This window comes from Pyxicephalus adspersus, chromosome 5, assembly GCF_032062135.1.
Source record: "Pyxicephalus adspersus chromosome 5, UCB_Pads_2.0, whole genome shotgun sequence".
Classification (NCBI taxonomy): domain Eukaryota; kingdom Metazoa; phylum Chordata; class Amphibia; order Anura; family Pyxicephalidae; genus Pyxicephalus; species Pyxicephalus adspersus.
Window position 1 is genome coordinate 32,692,963 of NC_092862.1, and position 16,547 is coordinate 32,709,509.

General features: G+C 38.0%; 1 protein-coding gene across 1 annotated transcript in view; it reads left to right on the forward strand.

The window, feature by feature from the left end:
- The window catches only part of NCOA2 (nuclear receptor coactivator 2), a 145,619-nt gene that overhangs the window by 102,866 nt on the left and 26,206 nt on the right, over positions 1-16,547 (forward strand). Inside the window, exons 6-8 of the mRNA XM_072413250.1 lie at positions 2,782-2,959; positions 4,696-4,950; positions 8,984-10,311. Of these exons, the coding sequence (XP_072269351.1) occupies positions 2,782-2,959; positions 4,696-4,950; positions 8,984-10,311 (1,761 nt within the window). The remainder of the gene's footprint in view (positions 1-2,781; positions 2,960-4,695; positions 4,951-8,983; positions 10,312-16,547) is intronic.

A 16,547-nucleotide genomic window follows, 5' to 3' on the forward strand; every position in this document is an offset into this window, starting at 1 on the left:
ATGGCCCCATGGAGCCTCCAGGATTCTATTATAGTAATACAGTACAGCTTCGTTCATGCCGCACTCTGTAGCTGGAGCAGCACGGTGATTTGGTCATCCCTCTTATCTCGCCTTATATTAGGATGTTCCATGTGTGAGGCCTGATGTCAATGGGAGGTGTACTCTGCACCTTGAAAATGTGTCAAATGCAGCTTCTCAAAATCCTGATGAATTTAATTAGGCATTAATATGCATGGCAGTTCAAAGGCTGTGCTTGACTTTCTTTGGGTTGCCTTGCATCTCCTTGGATTTACCCAACCTTTTGTTACTAGGGAATATCACTGATAAGAGCACACTTCTGCAATCTCATCACCATACTATTAGTTCCATCCCCTTGCCTTTAGTTCTATCCTTCTGCTTTTTCTACTAAAGGAACGTATCTTTATTTTTGTCTGTGTTGCTGTTGGAAGAGTTCCCCTCTCTTCAGGTCTACTAGAATATTGTCTGTAATAGAAGAAATGAGAACTGAGTCTAATAGCTTTAAAACCTGGCCATGTTCTAAACTTTCATCCATTTTATCAAGAAGTTTTGGCTGAACGTAGACTTTAATGGAGAATTTTTGGTTGCTATGAAACTTGATTATCAATGCTAGGAAATAATATTCATGGTTTTATTTTCCAAAGAAAAGAATCTCTATAAGCTTTCCTTTTAGTATTCTCTTTTTTTAAACCATTACATCATGTCACTGCACTTTAAGACCTATGTGTGCCACTGCCTACTCCGTTCTGCCCTTCCTCCTAGATTAGTGGGTGTAAACGTACACCCGTAATGCACAGTAAAGACACACATACACATCTTCATTGTTCTAGATAAGTATTCCAACTTTACGAAAGTTATTGTTTAACATGTTTAGGTAGTAGTGTGAAGACTGCTTTGTCTGTATTTCAGTGTGTGTGCATTGTATATTCTTCATACCAGCTTTTTACTCCCCAGCTGGCACCACAATGGGCATTGCCAACTGGCAGAAAGGGTATGCTCTTATACAGCAGCTGGGAAACCACAGATTACAGTAGAATGATCTGTACTGTATCTAGCTGTTACTTCAAAAGTTTCCATTTTTTTAATTTGAAGTTTCATTATTTTTATTTATCAAATTTGATGCATTGTGCAATTAAATTTTTTTTTTTATTTGTTTAAAAACTATATTTTGATTGCATATTCTTTTTATATAGTAGATTGTTCAGTAATATACACACTATCTATGTTCTGTCTTGGACGATCTAATATCTTCCGCCTTCACTTCGCTTTTTTCCAAGACTGACCATCAAAAATAACCAGAACCAGCATTAGGGCACTCTCCTAACTTTATTTTCCCAGAATCCATAGGTGTATAGGTACCGGCAGCTTGGAGGTTCCCACTCTACAACAATACCTTATGGGATTTTTCTGGGTTCGAAGTCAGAATTGGCAGGATTGTTGTCTTCATTTTCTTTGTGGGCTTTGAGTGAAGTTCTACATATAATATATTCACTCCATGTGTTTTGAAGCAAGTGTAGATAGATAAACAGATGAATCATGAAATTAAACCCACTTGTGCATCCCAGCACACATAATTCATGCATTAAGTTTGGTCTGGAAACTAATTATTTTTTGTAGACTCATTCCACAATATGCTTGATTAATATTCCTTCATCCATTGCTTAAAAAAAAACAAATGGAGGTGATGGATCGCAGATATTCTAAAATAAAACATCTGCAAGAATACTAATTGCCAGTAAATCTGCATAAGACCCTGTGGTTTATTTTTGTTTTTAGATTGTTTTAGTTTATTTAATGCGGAAGTTCATTTGCTGAATGTTGCATATCCCCCTTGAGGATGGCATTTCATTGTACGGAGTGGCCTATCTGAAATGATGTTATGATGCAGGATCATTAAATTTAATGATCAAGGCCTAGAAGTTTGTGTAGAATAATTCTAGAAGCTTAGGCTTGAGAAGAACTACAATGAGCTATTTCTATGCCACGCTACAAAACCAAAAGCAATATGCCCATCTACACTGGAAGCTCTCACACAAATATTTTGGATATATTAAAACCGCTCTAAGGCAAGAACCACAGTGGAAAATCTTTGATTGGTATAAAAAGTACTTCCAGTTTGCTTTAGGTCCTGTATTTAACATAACCAGGAGCTTGGCCTTTTGTCTAATAATTGGTGGGGTCTTCTGTTGTATTGGTGGCCAGCTGCTTGGGTCAGGTGACGCCAGGCTATCAACCAGCAAACCCATTGAATATTGTGTACCAGACCTGATGAGCTTTAGAAGATCCAGAACCCCTTCTGTAAAAACTAATTATATAATATGAATACCCCCCCGTACTTTGGTACATTTGAAAATCAGTCAGAGACACAATAATATGCAAACTGTAAAGTCTATTTTTACACAAACTTTACATGTTCTATCTGCAATAGCCACTCAGGCTGCTAATTTCAGATAGATTTTGCATATTAACACATCTAATAATGCAGCCTTGTCGTGACAAACTTCCTGGTGTTTAGATCATGTGATGTCGGCAAGATCCTTCCTGTCTGTCGTGTTTCACATCAGCTTGTTATGTATGCTATGTTGGTGGATAAATAAAATAAATATATAATAAAAACCTGTGATGCATAGAAAACACAACATGAACCTTAAAAAGCTAACCAATCTACATACTTTACATGTTTGTTGCTGTGCTGGTGATGTAAATTTTCTTGGTGGGGTAAATGACATTTGTTTTGTAATGTGCTATTTTCTCTTTCTGCAGGCCCTGGATGGGTTCTTCTTTGTGGTGAATCGTGAAGGGAATGTGGTATTTGTCTCTGAGAATGTGACTCAGTATCTCCGGTATAACCAAGAAGAGCTAATGAATACCAGTGTATATAACATTCTTCATGTTGGAGATCACAATGAGTTCATCAAAAACCTGCTGCCAAAGTCTTTAGGTAACCAAGGTTTTTAGTTTCCCTTTAAAATCTACGAGCTGTTAGTTCAGAGGAACATGGTTTGCAGGAATTGTTACTACAGACTTTCCTTCAAATACCAGTGGGTTATCCTGAGACTGTTTATCCCTGAAGTCCAGTGATTCTTAGACCTACCTTTTAATACAAAGACACTTTCTGCCATATAAATAGCAAATAAACATAGGATAATGGCTCATGTGATCCAACAAGCTTTTCTAACCTATTTGACTGATATTATTCCCAAGAAACGACAAGGTATTAAGGCATAACACAGTCATGAGGTGGTTGGCTCAGTTAGAAGACGCCCATGATAATGTTGGTTTTCTAAGGCTAGCAGGGCAATGTCTGTTGTTTCTTTAGCTGTGGCAAATTATTAAACCTAGAAATGATTAGGTCACATTAAACATTTGTGTATATAGGTTTGAACTTGTACATCACATATTAAAAATGATGTTCATCTTGTATTTGATAAGTCTTTTAGGGTATAACTTTGAGGAACTTTGAGATAACTAGGGTTATCGATGCCGTTTGGATTGAGGGAGAACAATTGCAGCATGGCTATTCAATCACTCCAGTGATTTTTCAAGCAGGGAGACCCAGACAATAAATTAATCTGGGTGTCTAGTTTAGGAGTCCAGATCATTTGTATGATCACGGTTCTCCAAGTTTCAAATAGTGAGATAAAATCTATTGGGGTATATTTAGAAGTGTGAACAGCTGTGCCATTTATAACTAGAAAAAAGTTTTTTTAGACGGGAATTCTTTAAAGTAAAAATACATCCAATTTATTTGAAAATCAGGAGAGGTGTCTTTGACAAGATCATATTATGTCTGTAGCCTTTGATGCTATAATCATATTGACTGATAATTTCACTGTAGTTATATCCGCCAGAATAAATGTAGCATGCATTGCTGTGTTTTGTGTTCTGCTCCTTGTGATATTTCTGTGTGTAGCAAGTTATGCATGAAACTGTTTGGATTTCTCAATAATTACATGAAATTCCTCCGAATATAAACATGGCAGTGTTAAACATGAAAATGTGTTTTAGCTTTTGTCTTCTTTACTTCCTGCCACTTTCATATGCCACCTCCACAATCAACCAGTCTTACCTCTTTCCTTTGACCCATGGCATCAACAACGCATTTTCACCCAGAGATCTGCCACTAGTTCAATATTTTTTCTTGTTTCCTCCCAGAATATTCTTTGTAAACCCTAGAGATGGCTGTGTGTAAAAGCCCAGTAAATCAGCAGTTTCTGAAATGGACTGGGCTCCAAAACCAAATGTTCCCAGTCATTTAAATCACGTTTCTTTCCAATTCTGATGTTCTGTTTAATCTTCAGTAGGTCGTCCTGGTAATGTCTACATAACTTAATGCACTCCATTTCTGCCATGTGATTGGCTGATAAGATATTTGCATTACCAATCGAACAGGTGTACCTAATAAATTGTCCCGTGATTCTTCCCAATGTGTTAGATGTTCAGTTTAGTTAAGGGTAACACTTAAAGGTGTTTGCTTGGAAGGAGTAAAGAACCTTCCAGGAAAGCTGTAGAAGAAATGCAAAAGCTAGTTTACGTTGGCAGATTATACTGATGATTTTTTTTGTATATTTGTAGTTACAACTAAGTTCCACACTATTATACTATGAATTCTTTGTTTACTTTGCTCTACTCTTACTTTTCTTATGTTTATATTGCTTTTATTACTCTTCTCCACAGTGAATGGGGGACCCAGACGTAATAGCCATACTTTTAATTGCCGTATGCTGGTGAAGCCAATAACAGAGTGTGAAGAGGAGAACCACGATGGACAGGAAACGCACCAGAAATATGAAACTATGCAGTGCTTTGCTGTGTCCCAACCAAAGTCCATTAAAGAGGAAGGAGAAGGTACAGACAATATCTGGCTCCTATTAGATAAGCAATTAGGAGTTTTCATTTGTTCGTCTATACAATTTGTTGTCATGGTACTACTATAACTTTTGAACATGTGTGATATGCCTGGAAAGTAGGAAATGTTAATGTTGACCAGAACTCTTAATAGAAAATACCATTGTTTTGTACTAAATCTTTACAGAGTCCTGCTGAATTGTATAACTGCTCATATATATTTAGTGGTTAGATTGCTTCCCATCGCAAAAATTAAAATGTTATTGTTGTGGGCACCTTTAAAAAAAATAAGGGAAAAGCTACCAGTAGAACATAGGGGTCACCCCTTGCTTCTTACTGTAAAGTGCAATTATTGGAGACTGAATGTTGCCAGGTGAAGAAACACTAACAGGTCACATGCACTCACCTGTGCCTATCCAGCACTCATATGAAAAGCGGAGGATTCTTCATTGTTTGTGCCATTCTCTTAAAAATTAACTGTGGTCATAGGATCTTTGTGTGTGTCAGCTGATCTTGTCTTCTCTTGTCAAAAAATGCTATCGGGGCCTCATTCTGTGATGACACCAGTGCTGGGTGTATCTGACCACTACCGTGTTTCCCCGATGATAAGGCAGGGCCATCAAATAAGACAGCCCCCCCTTTTCATCCCTATTATATTCTGGGCTTTAGGCTTTAGGCACTTTACTACTAGTTCCAAAGTGTGAACCACAGCAGTACCACTTGGTATAATTGTTTATCAGAGCATAGTCTAAATATACAAAGTAACATCAGCTGCCTATATCTCTGAATTTATTAATTGTATGAGTGAGTCAGTTTCACTAAAGATAACTTTACTCCTGCTTTTCCTTTTTCTTTCTACATGTAGGTAAGGTTTGATGACAGGTTTACTTTAAATATTATGAAAAAGGGGAGCAGCATGGGGGAGTCCCCTACAGTTTAGTAGAATAACCAAAAGGCTACTTGGGGCACTGGGCAATTGTCCAGTTTACTCCCCCTGCTCATAGGCATTTATAGCCTACATCTGCAGTAATGTGATAGTGTTTTATTAGCCCTGAAGTGTTTACATACCAGAGTAAATTGTCAGTTATTTGCAGCTTGCCTCTACAGATCAGTGTCGGGGTCTAAGATTGATGCCATGTTCTGCAGAAATTTATTCTGCGACCTGCTTAACAAAACCAGCTGTTTTCCCAAGACACAGATTCTACCAAGTGTCTTTCTAAGTCTCTCATAGCAAGCAGACTTGTCTCAGCATGTTGTTATGATGATATATATATACAGCCCGCACAAACAGAAAATTGCATTTTAATTTTATCATCATACTTATGAAGCCTGTGTACTTGGCTGGGGTGGAGTTTTTGTTTGCGTACACAAACATTCTCTTTTGAAGAAGTAACGCATACCAATAGGGTCTTAAAATCTAGTATGCAAACGGTCTCTGCTTCGATTTATGAAATAATTAGGCCTTAACCAAAATAGAATAGAATTATTGGCAAGTAAGCGCTTTTATAGGCGAGTATTATGATGGAACAGCCGTCATTGGAGTTTTACAATGTGAAGGTCTAAAGTTGCAATATTTGCAAAACAGGTGTTGTAATATAGCCGCGTATACCCACATGTAGTGAGCATACAGTCAGCCTGGCTCAAGCACAACATTTTAGTCTTTGCTTTCACGTTTTATTGTGTCTGCAGGTGTATATTCCCAATCTGTACTTAAGTGATACTCCAAAATATTTTTGCATATACTGCAAAAATCAAAACCTCTTGACCATACAAACTCAGGAGTGACTTCTTGCCAAAATAAACCAATTATCTTCTTATATTATGTCATATTGTTATCTCATATCTTCTCATATTACATCATGTTTTATAAGACACAAACTAGATTGCTTACTTTTTAGTGTGTTAATGTGTAGGGAATGGCTTGAGTTTTCTTCCTCCTGTCATCTCTTTCCAGTGCAGCTTGAAAATGGGTTGGGGGAGTAGCTTATACATACTGTGAGAGTACACAATTTTTTTTTTTTCCATTTGAAATATTTTCTTTGTGAGGAAACACATGCATTTTCTGAACTCCTTTAAAGTCAGCCAGTCACAATTTTTAAAATCTTAAAGCCCAATGTGCTGCCGTAAACCAATCAAGCAATATTTATAAAATATAAATGTAAAGTATTACCTTTGTAACTGAAATTTTCAAATATGGAAAAGTTCATTGTGTAGTTGTACTTCTCTTGCCTTTTAAATAAACAACAGTTGAGAACTTACATTTTCTCGTACCTATTTCATGTGACTAAGTTCCCCCTGCACATGTATACCAATGGTTTGAACTGTAATACAGGGATGTTGGGATATGTAGTTTAGCATTCATTGGTTTGCCTACTGTGTGCCAAGACGACTGAATTTGTAGAGGAAATAAGATGAATTTCCTATAAAACTGGTATTTTGTCCAGCACTTTTATTGTACGCTATTTGTATTCAGTTTTCAGCTCAATCTGTTAGAATTTGTCTAGTTCTGGGTTTAGTTTGGCCTTTAAAATCCTTTTAAAGGGAAGGTTCCTGGCAATTATGTTTTTTTTTTTTTTTTTTTTTGCCCTCCACTTTGCACTACTCTAAAACAAATTGTTTTATAATGATCTTGGTTTCCAGTAGAACTGTTAAGCCACATACACACGTGCAATATTAGTCAACGACTATCACTGCACAATGCATGAACGAGAGGAGAGGGGAGGTAGAGAACGACAGACTGGCACCCTGCTGCGTGCTCTCCCCTTTCCCTTGCATAAGGATCGTTAGTCCTCCATCGTCTGTGGACCCGCCAGGATGGTCATTCGGACGCCTGGCCTGTACAATTGTCGGGCGAGAACCATTGGACGTGTGTACGTAGCTTTAGAGACTGTCAAGACATAACATACTAGTACATACGCTATATGTGGTCATTTGGCTAATCATGATGTGATCAGGAACAGAAACCTTAACAATTTATTAGGCTCTAAAATGAGGGGGTATGGGGGCTAAATCCTATCATGTAAAGGGGGTTAGAAGATTTACATTTATTTTATTATTAGTCCTTTAGGGCAGTGTATATATATTTGAAGGAAAGTGTTTGTTTTGTACTCACATTTTGTTTCCAGGAACAGTAATTGTTTTCTTTAGAAGGTAAACAAGCCAAGATGCATGGTTCTCCTTTATCAGCAGTGCCCAAGTATTTGCATAATGAGAGAAGTGTTTTTGTTTTTTGGCCAGAAGTTATTAAAGAAGAAAAGAATAAGCAAATATTTTTAATCAGCTCTGCTCATATTTCTTCATTTTGTCACCCTTTTATGTTGTACAGTAATTAATGCTACTATATTAATATTAGAGAAATGCTGTCTGTAAGGGGCTAAAACGTATAGACAGAGATCCAGATTACTAGTTATGGTATCTGTCTTCCATACTTGTAGCCTGAAACAGCCAGACAAGTAGCATTTTTAGAGAAGATCTTGAACAGCAGCCATATTAAAACATTAAAATGACCTATTTTATGAGTTGGGACTGTTTCTTAGAAAAAAAATATTTAAGTATTTTAGCATAAACAATTGGGTACATCACAGGGCGACCGTGCCTAAGTATTATGTAATAGCTGTAAAACAATCACATTTTACTATGACAACTTGATTTCTGGTTCGGCCTGCTGCTGTTTACTGCATATTGTTGTTACCACATCAAGTAGGCACGTCAGTCTGCCAGGCTATAGCGGTGTCCCTGATTACTGGTAAATGGATAAGATTATATAATCTGCAGAATGGCTATCTTCAGTATATGGGTGCTGTGTAGTGCAAGTCAGTAAAAAGTCAAATTATCTTTTATATCCCGAATGTATTTGTATTTATAAAGGAAGCTTTCATTTAAGAAAAACACTGACTGTCAGCACTGACAGATTTGGTCCAAAATTAGAACATAAAGTTTACTGTGGGTTTGTTTAGGTGCTCTGAATACTGGTGCATAAATCGGCAGCTCTGCCTATGTATACTGACTCCATTCAATGTATTCTCCTAATTAATGCATAACTGTTTTTAATCCTTGAATTCCATGTTTCCTATACATTACTTTTACTGGGCCTTGTTTGTTCATGTGGTTTGAGTAGGTAAAAGCTCCATGTGTCAGTATGACATTTTAACATATGCTTTTTTTTGTTTTGTTTTTTTCTCTCCCAGAGAACAGAACCTGTGTGGAATGAATCAGGATTTGGCTGGACAAAGTATAGGAAAACCTATGAACCCAGTCTCCAGCAGCCCAGCTCATCAGACAATGTGCAGTGGAAATCCTGGTCAGGATATGACCATAAGTAGCAATATGAATTATGCCATGAATGGCCCAAAGGAACAAATGAGCTTGTCAGCAGGCAGATATGGTGGTTCTGGGGGTATGAACCATGTCTCCAGCATGCAAGCTGCTACTCCTCAGGGTAATAACTATGCACTCAAAATGAATAGCCCATCGCAGGGAAGTCCTGGCATGGGTCAGGGTCAGCCTAGCTCTATGCTTTCCCCAAGGCACCGTGTAAGCCCGGGAGTAGCAGGCAGCCCACGTGTTGCACCCAGTCAGTTTTCCCCTGCAGGAAGTTTGCATTCTCCAGTTTGTAGTAGCACAGGAAATAGCCATAGTTTTACCAACAGCTCTCTAAACGCACTTCAGGCTCTTAGTGAGGGTCATGGTGTCCCTTTGGTCCCACCCATGCCATCACCTGATATGAAAGGGGGTAATTTACAAAATTCACCTAATACTATGAATCCGCCTCCGCTCCGAAAGATGGGCAGCGTGGACTCTAAAGACTCTTTTGGACATTATGGGGAGCAGTCCGACAGTGCAACTGGACAAACGGAGATGGGGAATCGTACTTCTGAGCAGAAGGATTGTAATGAAAACATGACTTCTGGTGGGGACAAAATGGAAGGTCAAAACAGATTGCTGGATAGTAAAGGTCAGACAAAACTATTGCAGTTGCTCACCACAAAATCAGATCAGATGGAGCCTTCTCCACTATCTGCTAATATGGGAGATACAAACAACAAAGACTCCATGGGACATTTTGCATCTAATAGTTTGTCTGCCTCAGCACATGGAACCTCACTGAAAGAGAAACATAAAATTTTGCACAGACTTCTTCAGGACAGTAGCTCACCTGTTGACCTGGCCAAGCTTACAGCAGAGGCCACTGGGAAAGAACTGAATCAGGAGTCCAATAGCACAGGCCCTGGCTCTGAGGTGACGATAAAGCAGGAACCAGTAAGCCCTAAAAAGAGAGAAAATGCACTACTTCGTTACTTGTTGGATAAGGATGATAGTAAAGAACATCTGCCAGAAATTACACCCAAGATGGAGCGACTGGATAACAAGATGGATCCCAGCTGCAACAAACTGACAACTATAAAGACTGAAAAAGAGGAGCCAAGCTTTGGCCCTAATGATCAGGTAAGCACAATGGTTATTTTAGATAAAATGGATTGAAAATGCTAATGTGTGCCTTTAATCCACAAACAGGTAGGGCAGCCATTTCTGGAAAACGGGAAATCTTACACGTCTGCGTCTTTGTAGACAACCTCAAACATATTTCGGGGGTTACAAACAGCAAGGTCATTGTGGGGCCCCAGGGGCACCTTGTCCCTGTCAGTAGGGTTTCTTTTTAAGAAAAAAACCTGTGATGTTCTTACACAGTGCTGATTCCTTCTCTGCTGTGTACCCTTGCTCTTTAGATGCCGGCGACTGTTTTTAGTCTGGCACTAGCAGAGAACCGGCTGATGAAGGTGACTTTTCCTTGGTTCTTAAAAAAAAAAAAAATTCATTACAGTTCTGTTTGGTCACAATTGATAGAATTTTTGTTCAAGATGCTTGTTTAAAATGATCGGTTGAATACATTCAGTGCAGCTGATATCTAAAGGTCACTGTACTCTACCAATCATATAGAGTGATGGTGTGTGTATGGTTTTTACTACTTTTGTATTCTCTGGAGAGATTTCTTCCCAATTTCCCGGTACTGGAGGATTGATAGGATAGACTTGTTTTTTTTTGTATGGGAAGGCTGAAGTTAGGTTAATTTTGTCCTTGCTGCAAATTTCTTTCATTTGTATGATAAAACTTTTGTCACTGTGAGGCCTGGATAGCCGTGAAAGTGAAAACCTGACGGGTTCTTATCCTTTCACATTATCCAAAACTAAAGAGATTAATTAGTTTGGCCTTTCACTGTTATGCCAATCTGCTATGTAATGTTGATTTATATTGATAAATGGCTTATTACAGCGCTGTGTGCTTTTTAATGCAATAACTTTCCTCTTTTATAAATCTGTGCTGTAAATAGCATGTCAGGACAGATCATCTATCAGTGTCGCTTTCTGTCACTGAACCTTGTACACAGATTTGCATTAAGGCATCGGATTGCAGAAATGAAAGTTTTTTGAGTTTTGCTGTGACACTTTGGCATCATGACGTTTCATCTGGGTTATGTACATTCCTCATCCGGCTGGAACCAGTTTCCCTTTAAAATCAGCACATGCGCTCCTCCCTGATATGGAGTTTGCCCTGCACCCATTGCTGCTCTCCTCTTCCTATCACCCACACATTACTGAATTTGCATACCTCTTTCACCTGCTCATTTATTGCAAAAGCACAGCGTTGTTTCGTTCTGTCTTCTCATTCTAACGCTCTATTTTTTCTTTTGCTGTATATGTATAAAAAAAAAAAAAGTGTATAAGCTGAATCAAAGGTCACTGCTTCCACATTATTAGCTGCTTTCTATAAAACCCCAGAACATTGATACATCTCATTGTAATTGTCTCGTGTCCAATGAAGATGGAATAGTAGAGTTAGGTTTGCCAAACTTTTTCTCCAGAATTCTATGCGGTGTAGACAGATGTTACATTTTAGCTTCCATCATCCTGTTACGTCCATCAGTATGGAGAAGTGACTGCTTGCTATTTAAATGTAAAAAAATCTTGTTTTTTTCCTATTTGTAGTAGATTGCTATTGTTTGCCAGTATTTTAAGTGTTTTATAAAGATGATTGTGTTTAGTGGGCCTTGCCTAATAAAGGCTAGGTGTGTCTTTGGGGCAGGACTCTTGTGGCACCATTTATCAGGGCCTCTTAGCAGTCATAAATCTATTTTGTTGTAAAAGTATTACCCACCATCACCTATACTTGCTTGTCCTTGTGTCTGTCAGATTCTGCCGTGCGGCCTGTTTGGAGCTGTAAAGTCTCCTTGTCGGGCAGCTGCCTTTCCTACATATATGTGTAGGAAGTATCCCATTGATTCCTATAGAAGTAGTCTGTCTGTCCTTCCAGCAGTGGAATAAGATGCAGCTTTATGAGACCTTCTGCAGTGCAGCTCTCATTAGGTTAATAGTTACAGCAATCACACTGCAGAAATCTCACCCTGTGTATGTATGGGTCACATTTATATAATTACATTATATGTTATTACAGAAAAATGAACACCTATGCTTTAAGTTCTTTTCCTCCTCTTCTTTGCAAAAGATGTGTGGGCAATATATTCACTGATATTTTCAGAAATGTCCCACTATCTGGATGCTGACTGGTAGGGACAGCTGTCTGACAGCGATTCTGGGCGAAGAGATGCCCACCTCCGCTGCAAGTCTAAAACCCCACCATTCAGATGTTTTACAGCATTGCCAAGCAAATCTAAAGTCTGCTGCCAGTCAGAAAGCCTCAAAGTTTTCCTTTTATATATGTGAAGACATTTATATACCTCAGTCACCAGATGGAGGGAAATCTCTCCAAAACATAAAAAAATACACTTTTGTTAGAGACTCAAATATTTGGGTGAAAGCTTTTTTTTCTTTCATTTAAATGTATCTTAGCCATTTTCTGTTAGTGGATAGAGTGTGATAGAGTAAAACCTCCTCAGATTTTATTGTTGTATGAAGCCCCTTTTGTAAAAAAAAAAAAAAAAAAAAAAAAAAAGTTCACATTTTGCTGATTATATATTTTTTTGTATGGTTGTTGGATGACACTGTCTTCATTCTTTTTTTCTGGGCAAAAAAATCTTGACTTATACTTACGTATATAGGACACTTTACAAAGCTGAGTGTGCAATTGGATATATTAGATGAATATGTTCTGTAAGATCCATTTTTGTTTTCATGATTTCTATTTATAATGATTGAACTACCGGCTTGTGTGGCTTTGATTTGTTTGTCTAGTAATCCATACAGTTATCCAAAACATAACAATAGTCTGACAGATCTTGAAATATTCCAGCAGACAGAAGTTTGGGAAATTGTTAACAAATATTATCAATTTTGCCGTTTAGTAAAATGTTTTGAATTGAAGATTCTATTTTTCCTGTTCACTCACCTTCTGTAACAATTCACATCAGATATAACTGTAATGCAATTCAGCACTGTTTCAACAAATAAGTCTAAAAATGCTTAGTAAACAAACTTTGGATATGACTAATTTCTAATCCGTTTCCTGGAACAAAAGAACCAATGTACAAAGTATTCAGTGTATGGGACAGGCTCCAGATATCTCTTCATAGAAAGAATACTTCCAGCCCTCATGTACTGACTAAGGGTCCTTTGACATGGAGGTCCTGAATCCCATATTGAAATGTAACAATTAGAAGTTAGTGGCACTTCAGGCACCACAGTCTATACCAATGAATTGATATAAATAAAAGTTGCTGAGAACTTGGAGCAAACATCATCTGAGGAAGATGCAAAAACCATTCATGTGAGCAGCACCACTGGCTGGGTTTATCAGATGTATTTTTTATAAATACCCTGTATGACTGGCACAGCTTACACTGCATCTTATACTTTATAAAAATCAGTGCATCCTATTGAAGGTATATGTGTGATGCATGCAGTAAAGAATCATTTATAATAAAACACAAAGTTAGAAAAAACCAGAGATACCTAGTTGAAAGCCAAAGATGACTGTTTAGTGTTTTTACCTAACCCATTATTTGTAGAATAGCTAGTCCTATGTACCACTAATCAGCTGGTTTGTGTGGTATGTCTGCAAACAAATGAGTCTAGTTTAAATGCTTTCACATGCCATGTTTATTCTAATTTGATGTCATAAATTGATATTACCTAATGAAGTTTAAATAAATCCGTATTGATCCTGCCACCTTTTTGTTTCTGGTGACAGCTGTAACAGGACTTGTTGTTTCCTGACGCAGCATTGTCAGCCCTTTGTGTGATCTTCCCCAGTCTGATTGAATTGTAGTTCAGTATAGGCAGCCTGTGATATCATTTGTAGCCATAACTCCTGGCCTGCCAGAGAAAATGCATCAAGCTCTATAGAAAGATGTCAACACTGGCTTGGAAGCAAACATACTGAAAGCTTTTCAGTATCCTCATGCAGTTTCCTTAAAGCATTCTTTATCTGCGGTGTTGAAAACAGGAGTGCTGGTTGATACTTTAAACAAGCTTTTTATCAAGCTTTCCAGAAGCTTCAGTCCTGCCTATGAATGTTGTCAAAAAATTAAAAAGAAATGTGTTGATCTGATCAGGAGACCATCCTCACTAGCAAGACACAACAATGATCCTGAGACACAACTTCACTTTTCTCATACTCTGTGTACTGTGCAGTTTGTGTTGGATTGTCTTCAGTGAAGGTTATTCATAGCCACAGATCATTTTTTATTGTTAAACTGCTGATTTGAATGACTGACAAAAATGCCGTAACATTGATAGGAGTATACTGTCATTTGACAGTAACCAGCATTGACATTTTAGACCAGTTACCAAACTAATGTAATATGCAGAGAGATTCCAGATAAATAAAGAAAATGTATAGTCTGTACGGTCATATTAAAATCTGAATTTCTCTGAAGCTGACAGTCACGGATGTAACTTGGTACAAATGAGTCCCATGGTTTGGCCACCACTGGCCATGGAGCTGTTACATCATAGCCTGGATTGTTCTAATGAGATGGACTTGTAGAATGGTCAGCTCATTGCTGGGTGGCAACAGCAAAGGATGTGAATGCATTCATCTTCAGTGGGACAAGAAGGGTGATTTGGTTACTGTTACCTTCAAATCTGAAAGGTTCTCGCGTATCAGCTGGACAAATTTTCAAAAACATGTTGGTTGAAATTGCCAAACAAGCAGAAGAGGACAGAAGTATCGCCCTCTGTTTTCTTGGTACACATTGTCCTTTAGTATTTAATTTATATTCAGGTTTGTTCTCCAAATAAAAGTTTAGAAGCTCCAGAAATGAAAGGATTATTCATCCAAAATGCAAGTTTGACAAATAGTTGGATTGAAGGAAAACACCTCTTAGTGATTTCTCCGCTGCTCCAGTTTCCTTCCAGTCCATGAATGACACACAAAAAAAGTTTTATTATCTAAATTTTAACTGCATTCTCTTATATGCGAGTGATCCAGGTGGCCAGGTCTGAATACAGAAATATTGTCTTTAGATTAATGTTTCAGGGCCTTTTTAACATGCAGTAACCCCTTAAAATAACTTTCAGGTCTTCATGGAATCCGTGCTAGTGGGAAGAATGTCACCCTTACAGAAAAGATCATTGGTATCTGTTAAACTGACCTGTGAATCACAAACTGCTCATTGCTTACAGAACCCCTAACAATCCCTGGAGGAACTCTAGGTTTCTATGAGAGAAACACTGCTCTAGACCACTCAAAACATAGATGCATAACTGGAACAAAACAATAGGAAATTTTACTTTCAGTCAGACATACTGTTGCATTTAGTGTTGCAATGAGTAGACAATATAAAATTAAGGCTTCCCAAAAAGTAAGGGGCTCTCTTGGTTCCTAGACGTGTACTCTACCTCCTTTTGTTTTGTTCCTCCATAAAGTATTATGAACTTTCTTCCTCTTTACACTATTGCCTTTCACTTTTTGTTCTCTGTCCACATTATACGGACGTTGGAGAGATGCTCTGATCACCTCCTGGAATGGATGGCATTTCCCTAATGAGTATAAATGCTATTATCCACTAACTCATCATGTGTCTTGATGGGACGCAATTAGCTGACTGGATCTTAATGTGTCTAGGGAGCTGACTTGCATTTCAGGAGCAAAGGAAATAAGTTTACTTTTACATGATCCAAGCTTGTCATTTTTTTTTTTTTTTTTTTTTTTTTTTTTTAACTGTGTTGAAAGAAATTATAGGTGGGTGGCAGCCCCAGTATTATGACCAAACTCTTCAGTAACTGCCTAAAAACCGGGTGGTTACTGAAAAGTGCCTGGTGGTGCAGCTGGCTAAAAGGGTCTGGGGAGAACACTACATACGATGTAGGTACAATGCACAACACGTCCTACTATAGGACATGCATGGTATGATGCATCTAATAATCTCCCTTCTTTTGGAAGGATCCCATTCCTTGATTTGTACTCTAAACATCCGGAATGCAGTACTTTTTGCCTGCTAGTTGAAATATGTCATAAAAGGTGTTCATTTAGCATAGGAACATGGGAGCTGTTACTTCTGAAAAGGGGTGCAGGTCCAGGATTGTGATTCTGACCCCAGGTACCATCTTAGGAAAGAAAGCATGTAAGATGAGTTGCTTAAATGATGATACCAAAGCGGATCTGCTTCTGGCATAATCAGAGGAACTTGCATGATCCGCAGGTGTTTTAAAAGTAGGGAACAACAGAACAGAATGCCATGTACATATGCATTGTTATATTTAGGTTAACATAAAGGTTGGGTAATT